The 8,442-nt window shown below is 34.7% G+C and overlaps 1 protein-coding gene across 1 annotated transcript; it reads left to right on the forward strand.

Annotated features, from left to right (window-relative positions):
- The first annotated feature begins 1,336 nt into the window (after window positions 1–1,336).
- On the forward strand, window positions 1,337–7,509 carry uts2b (urotensin 2, beta). Its single transcript, XM_052110840.1, has 4 exons — window positions 1,337–1,665; window positions 5,986–6,090; window positions 6,413–6,456; window positions 7,258–7,509. Exons 1-4 carry the CDS (start codon window positions 1,575–1,577, stop codon window positions 7,366–7,368), a joined length of 351 nt encoding a protein of 116 aa, XP_051966800.1. The 5' UTR covers window positions 1,337–1,574; the 3' UTR covers window positions 7,369–7,509.
- The last annotated feature ends 933 nt before the right edge of the window (window positions 7,510–8,442 follow it).

Raw genomic sequence — 8,442 nt, forward strand, 5'->3', positions numbered from 1 at the left:
AGGACAGACAGATCAATAGATAGATCAGACAGTCATATCTGATAGATAGATAGATAGATAGATAGATAGATAGATAGATAGATAGATAGATAGATAGATAGATAGATAGATCGATCGGATGGATGGACAGGACAGACAGACAGACAGAACAATAGATAGATCAGACAGACAGATCAATAGGTAGATCCGACAGACAGACATATATAACAGATAGACAGACAGATCAATAGGTAGATCAGACAGACAAACAGGAAAGACAGATCAATAGATATATCAGACAGATCAATAGATATATCAGACAGATAGGACAGATCAATAGATATATCAGACAGATAGGACAGATCAATAGATAGATCAGACAGACAGATCAATAGGTAGATCCGACAGACAGACATATATAACAGATAGACAGACAGATCAATAGGTAGATCAGACAGACAGACAGACAGACAGACAGATATATATATAACAGATAGACAGACAGATCAATAGGTAGATCAGACAGACAAACAGGAATGACAGATCAATAGATATATCAGACAGATAGGACAGATCAATAGATAGATCAGACAGACAGATCAATAGGTACATCCGACAGAGAGACATATATAACAGATAGACAGACAGATCAATAGGTAGATCAGACAGACAGACAGACAGACAGACAGATATATATAACAGATAGACAGACAGATCAATAGGTAGATCAGACAGACAAACAGGAAAGACAGATCAATAGATATATCAGACAGATAGGACAGATCAATAGATAGATCAGACAGACAGATCAATAGGTAGATCCGACAGACAGACATATATAACAGATAGACAGACAGATCAATAGGTAGATCAGACAGACAGACAGACAGACATATATAACAGATAGACAGACAGATCAATAGGTATATCAGACAGACGGATAGATGGATGGATGATAGATAGATAGATAGATAGATAGATAGATAGATAGATAGATAGATAGATAGATAGATAGATAGATAGATAGATAGATAGATAGATAGTAGTAATTTGCAGATGCAGCAATGTGTCCATCATCCAGTGACTAATAAATGACCTCTCACTTTTTTACTTGCACCATTAAGAATATTGGTCACACTGGCTTTCTGCTATTTTCAGTCTGTCCTGTTTCTCAGTCTCTTAAAATAGAAGGACGTGGGAATGAACCACTTGCGGAATAGTGGGAAATAAATCTCAGCAGCCTTTTAAACAAATTAATTAAACGGGCAATTTTCCTGCCCGTCTCCATCCCGCACACTGTAACGCAAAGTGTCGTTTCCCCACCTGCGTTCGGAGGGATTTATGAACTTACCGGGCTGGTAAAACACTGCGGTCCATCCCTGACGCACAGACCCCGCGTCTGTCTCGAAGTTTTATTGAGACATTTATCCATCCGATCTGATTTTACAAGCTCAGAATATGCTAAACATTTGGGGGTGATGACATGGCTTTGACGCGCCGTGAAGAGAGAGCTGTATATAAATCCAGGACACTAACAGGAAGGGTACGTTGACAAGAGACCTCCTGTTTGCACGAGAAAGTGTGTGTGTGTCATCATGCTGTGTAAACTGATTTTATTTTTTGCTTTGCTTCTCGCCGTCTTAGAACCTCTACTTGGACATCCGTTGGATACCTACGCCAGGCCTGGTAAGTTCTCTCAGCTACTCTATTTAAAGGGATAGTTCACCACAATAAGAAAATCCTGTCGTTATTTACTCATGCTCATGTTGTTCCAAAACCGTATGACTTTCTTTTCTTCCGTGAAACACAAACTGAGTTAGACTGAATGACTATTGCAACTTGCAAGCGCTTTTGACAATTAATCATGTGCAAAATATGGATTATTGATATCTACAATTCAGTTTTCAATAGTTAAAAAGATAATTCTTGATATCAGCAATGGAATTAGGCTACTACTAGTGTAAATGCTAGAATTTACTATTTTTACTATTTTACTTTTAATTGCTAGTAATTGCATTTGCTCTAGTAACAATTCCAATTCTTGATCAAAATGGACATCATTACACAAGGAAATACCCATTCTTGATATCTTGTAAAAGCTGTAATTTATTTATTTTTTATCTGTAACTGCATTTTCCCCTGTATGCAATTTCACAATGATCTGTCATTCACTCCTGTTCAAAATGCAATTACTGGTATCTGTAAAAAAAAAAAAAATGTTTATTAAATCTGACTTGTTAAAATTTTAAAAACACATCTCAGCTATGTACTTCTTACTAATAACATTTTTGGATAATAATAATTTTTTTATATCAATAATGACATTGTTACAACTGCAAATATCTGTTCCTGATATCAAAAACTAGAAAAAAATATAAATTTTAACAGTTTAACATGTTAAATGTAGTATTTCATATATCTAAAATTATAAAGTAATTAAGGATATCTTAAAAGGCTTTCTTACAACTTACAATAACATTGTAGATATCTGAAATATCATTATCACTAGTGACAAACAAATGACAGATTTCAAAATCTTGCATTTGTACCACTTGTAACCCCTGTTATATATATATTATATATAACTGGATCGCAGATGAAACGTTAAACTGCCAGCAGGAGGTGAAGCCACCGGAAGTGTTTGAGCGGCCATCTTGGTATGCCATAGATCATCAATGAATGGCAGGCGAAAACATCCCTGTTTCATCATCTGTGGATACAACAGTTGCATTTCACCCTCTAGTTACAATCATGTTTATTTAGCATGTTATGGATAATATTTGTTACGAGGGAGAAGATATATGTGGATTGTGATGTCAGAGTATTCTCTGCCCGGGTGTTCAGTCTATCAGTGCAGCACAACAATCACCAAAGGAAGCGGGAAAACTGACCACAAGTTGTAATGCAATTGAGAAAAGCTGTAATATCTGCTTGTTTTGGGTGACATTACATCCTTACCCCCAAAATCGACTTTAAAAAAGTCAGACCGGGATTCCTAAATCGCCTGAGATTTGCTTGTTTTAATATTTAAGTGCACATGGATAAATGTCATAAATACATGTTTGTTTGCCATTTAAATAAAGCTGATCTGTTCAGCTGATGAAGTGTGTTAGTGGTGGATACTGTTTAATATAGATAAACTCGCACAGGCTTTCAAAAACAGGACAAATTCCCGACTTTAAATAAATAAATAATTACATGTATGGGACTTTTGCATTGTAGGAATGTACATTAGGGCTAGGCGTTAGGATGATGTAATCAAATATCGATGATGTATTACAAATATCGCGATGTCGATTGCTAACAGACGATGATCAACATTATCGGGAAATGGCAAAACCATGGATCTGGGAAGTCATCAGATTTATTAAAAAGTGGCTCAGGGTGTGAAACTAGCACCTGCCACCTGCAAAATTTGACGAGGCTGAATCCATTTCACAAGCTCCTCGTCCAAATGTATTTCATGCGCAGGTAATTTTGCTTATCTCGTGTTTGCTTCACTGTTTGTTCAAAGGTGTGCAGCACAAGCCTGTTTTGTGGAACAAATGCATGTAAAAAGTTTTCACTCTTTTGTTGTCAGTTTCATTCATCTGAAAACTTTATGCAAGAATAATGTTGTCTTTGAGAATGCTGCAAATGATCTCAGAACATCTTAGGAGGTGCTGTGAGTTTAGTTTGCTTTATTTCCAAGCGGTTATCATGCATTGTGAACGCAACTCTGCAGGTTCAGTAATATATACAGGGATCTTTGTATAAAATAAACAAAGACGAAACTGATTAAATCATAAAATAATACAAGACACATTCTCCTTAGAACCTAAAATTGACTTCTATGTCATTTTCTTTAGGCAGCGCTAAATTTATTACCAAAACGCAATACAAACACAAATTCTATAAGAACACACATTTGGCAGCATTATTTTGGGAACATAAGGGAATTTACTAGGCTTTATTCTTATGATAATTATTATCTTTACATTTATGATTGTCTTTAGTTCTTAATCTGTAGGCTATTAGTAATTTTCTACCTGTTGTCATTGATGGATGCTTGCGTGATGGCAAATGCGGCCTTTGGATACGGTAAATGTTTAAATTAGGGCTGTCAATCGCTAAAAAAATGTAATCTAATTAATTACATGGTGTCCCAATTAATTAATCGTGATTAATCGCATATACAAATATTTGCTGAGAAAGCCCCTCATATAACAATAATTCAATATATAATGATGAAATAATGATACATAGTTATCTTTAAATATATATATATATATATATATATATATATATATATATATATATATATATATATATATATATATAAAATAAAAACATATTCAGATAAAGTGCATTACATTCTTGTGGCAGAAGAGTTCATCATTAATAAGACAATACAAAAAGCAGCTTTAGAATACAATGCATTGTTTACGACCATATTATTGATCATAAGCCAATCATTGGCATACAGTTCACAGCAATCCATTTCACAAGTGAATTTGTCAGTCAGTTGGAGATTTATTATGAGGGCTTGTTTAAGGGCTAGTCAACGAACAGCTGCGAGACATACTTGTGTAGCGTTGCGTCATAAACATAACATTTTTAGGTCACTGTGTAAAGTTAAATATAGTTTAATACTTAGAACACATCTTGAGATCCCTTAGTTCGGATTTGCGCTCCATCAAGTGTTTTGAAGGCAAGAACGTAACACATATTTGTGTTGTTCTGCTGCTCAAGGGTGTTTTTCTTCACTATATAATTGCATTGCCACGCAGCTGAAGTTTCACTTACTGCCCTCTGGAGTAAACATGTGGTACTACAAGCTTGCATTTCTCAGGATTCCATATTATGTTCCGGGGGGGCAGTGCGCTTACTGGCGTAAATTTTTTTAACTCGTTATTTTTAGTCAAATTAATCGCACTGAATTAACGCGTTACATTGACAGCCCTAGTTTAAATAAGATATGTTTTTATAATTTCGTTATTTTATTGATTTTCTTTTAGTTTAAAGTGCAGTTTGAAATTAGAAATTTTTTTCGTATTTCAATAAATGTATGAAATTCTTCAAGCAAAATCTATAAAGCAAAAAAATACACGACCCTTGGCAGGGGGGTTGAAGATGTAATCTACTATTGAGATTTTTTTAAGCCGATTATCGATAAAATTATGTTTACATATTGCCCAGCCCTAATGTACACGCCAATTTCAGATAAATAGGTGATTGAATGACTTGTTGAATGAATGTTTACTCGCTGAAATGAGATGATTTTCTATTAAGTCAATAGGGAGCCTGGAAAGTTTGCTTATAGAAAATATACTTCAGTGATATGCAGGCACGTGCACACATAGACATCAAAGGGGGCTTGAGCACCTGGCATTTTTGTTCCTCGAAAGAAAGTGCCCTTTTTTCTATATATTATCACAAGTTATGCAGTGGAACAATATTTATAAAAAATATATATATTTGTCAAATTAAAGCAGTTTTGACAAATAATAAAAAAGCTCTGTTATAGTCATTCACCATTCATTTACAATGGCCGGTCAAATATGACCCAAAAGTATATAAAACCACATGGCTCCTTGAATCTAGTTCATTTTGTATGTGTGTGTGTTCAGGTAGCAAGTTTAGGAAAAGTCATCAAGCTTGGTAAATTTCAGATTAATGAAACCATTTTTATAATAACAAAAATTATTTGAGTCAAAAGTGACCTGACCAGTGTTTCAGGGTTAATATAACAGATAATATATTAAGTCAAATATATATATTTAATATGACTGAATCAACTTGAATACATAAGGATACAGCAAGAAAAGCAATTGTCAGATCACATAGAAAGGAAGCTCCTCAAGTTATAACGGCCTGTGTTGACTTTTTAACAGTGTACTTTCTACTTACCAGAGTGAACATGCAAGACACATAACAGTTCACGTGTTCTCACAATCCGACACCTCAGAGTTAAACATATTATCACGATCATGATGGAATGATGATAGATGTCATTTCCTTTTGCAGTTCTTGTAGAAGAGGAGCAGGTGGTGAGTCCAGAAGATCAGAGTTACTTTGAGCAAGCATATCTCGGTTACCCATCCCTCATAACCGGAGACATCAGCAGTGATGGTGAGCCACTGATTTCTATATTAACACCCACATTGGTTGAAATAGTGGTATAAAAATGCAGCGTGTTGAAATGTAAATGCTGTAAATGAGATCCACTCAAAAAATTGAATACGGCTTTTGAACAACGTAAGGGTGAATAAATAATGATGATATTTGTATTTTTGAGTAAACTATCCTTTTAAGCTTGATGAAATGAAAGAATTTTCTATTATACATTATAACACTTCAGCAAGTACTGCAAAATAAAATGTAACTGGAAATCAGCAGAGCTGGAAAGAACTTATTCTGTTATGCCTTTAATCTAAATTTTGTCCCGCAACAGCTCTCAGAACAGCAGGATTTGTTCCCAGCCAAGCTGTAAAAGAAGTGAGTTTAAAGGAAAATACAGACTTAAAGAAATAGTTCACCCAAAAAGGAAGATTTTCTCACCATTTACTCACTGTATATTAGTGAAGATTTTTAAAAGAATATCTCAGCTCCGTAGGTCCATACATTGCACGTGAATGGTGACCAAAACTTTGAAGCGTCTAAAAGCACATAAAGGCAGCATAAAATACTCCAGAGGTTTAATCCATGTCTACTGAAGTGATCTAATTGGTTTTGGGTTAGAACAGACCAAAATATAACTCCTTTTTCACTGTACATCTTGGCATTGCAGTCTCTAGGCACAATCATGATTTCAAGCCCTTTTACATGCATGCACAGAGTGGTAGATGGTGCTAGGATGTGTAATCAAGCTTGAAAACAAGATCGCTAAGGAGACTGCTGATGTAAAGATTCATAGTGGAAAAAGGAGTTATATTATGGTCTGTTTGCACACAAAATGTATTGGATAGCTTCAGAAGACATGGATTCAACCACTGGAGTCATATGGATTACTTTTATGCTGCCTTTATGTGCTTTTAGGAGCTTCAAAGTTTTGTTCACCATTCACATGAATTCTATGGACCTACAAAGCTGAAATATTCTTCTAAAAATCTTTGTTTGTGTTCTGCAGAAGAAAGTCAAACATATCAGGAATGGCAAAAGGGTGAGTAAATGATGAGAGAATTTCCATTTTTGGGTGAACTATCCCTTTAAAGCACATGACATCATTCAATATTAAATCAGTAGACATCTATAATGTTTTATGCACAGTCTCTGTGTAATTCCGTGTTTGTTGTTCAGGTCTTGTTGGGAAAGCCATTGTTGAATCCTTTAAGCCGTTTCCTGGGCAACCGGAAGCAGTATCGTAAGAGAGGAAGCAATACAGAGTGTTTCTGGAAATACTGCGTCTGAAAATGTCAAATCAGACATGCACCGACAAATACATGCACCTGCATAGTATCTGCAATGTTCTCACCTGCTTTACGTGCAATTTGCAACACTCAGGCACAAAATTTGTGGGCCTGATGCCAAAAAATTTGCTATTTATGTTTGTTGGGAAAAAAGCTGATAATGTATTTGTACATATAATGAAATGCTCTTTAGCTCAGATGTAAATAAAGTAAATATGTTTGAAAAAGATTTTGTTTTGGTTTTGCATTTTTTGTGTAGGGTGCACCAGTCCATATTTCCCTTCTCATGCAAGTTCAATCTGTCATTATCAGCGTGCACATTCATATTAGAATCCTCTGTCTATGTGGGAAATTTGAAGGATTTAGTCCATATTATTGCAAAATATTAAAGAAAATATATTTTGGGGGTGTTGACACTAACATGTGACTAGTGTTACAACAGTGTCCAATACAGTTGTGGCCAAAAATATTGGCACCCTTGGTAAATATGACAATTTAGTCATACTTCAATTTTTATTTTGTATTTACTATTATTCTCAAAAGTGATTCTCATTTGAAATGTGATTATTATTTTTATATTTTACAACAAATACTGCTATGATGTACAAATACTTTAATAAATTATTGGCATGGTATAACAAATTTATTTTTTTCATTACATTGTGGGCTTTAATTTAAGTGCTTAATTGTCATGAAAATAATAATTTAATAATATTTTTTTTTTTAAGCAAAACATTATTATGTCTTTCTTGTGATTTTGGGGTGAACATGACAGATTTCGCGAGATACACATTTATAGTCTTGATTTAGATTTCAGAAGACCAACATGAAATTGAGGCAAATGATAAAAATAAGCAGCAGTAAATCTCATTCTTCATGCTGTGGATTGTAAAACTGGGTACAAATTACATAATTTTTTTTTTATGGTGAGGGCTTGTGTTCTATAGAGACTGCACGTTGGCATTGAGGGATATTTTGTTTAGGCCCATGGTCTGTAAGGGACAACAGCAGAGAAAAATCATTGGATGACTGCTGGTCATGTGACGACCGTAGTGCACTTGTAGAATCGTACAAT

The sequence above is a fragment of the Xyrauchen texanus genome, chromosome 39 (assembly GCF_025860055.1).
Source record: "Xyrauchen texanus isolate HMW12.3.18 chromosome 39, RBS_HiC_50CHRs, whole genome shotgun sequence".
Classification (NCBI taxonomy): domain Eukaryota; kingdom Metazoa; phylum Chordata; class Actinopteri; order Cypriniformes; family Catostomidae; genus Xyrauchen; species Xyrauchen texanus.

Bases quoted from the DNA above. Each gene is read 5' to 3' on its own strand.
- uts2b (XM_052110840.1), top strand. From the start codon at position 1,575: ATGCTGTGTAAACTGATTTTATTTTTTGCTTTGCTTCTCGCCGTCTTA. The intron at 6,091-6,412 runs GTGAGCCACTGA...GTCCCGCAACAG, and splicing joins CGGAGACATCAGCAGTGATG to CTCTCAGAACAGCAGGATTT. The intron at 6,457-7,257 runs GTGAGTTTAAAG...TTTGTTGTTCAG, and splicing joins CCAGCCAAGCTGTAAAAGAA to GTCTTGTTGGGAAAGCCATT.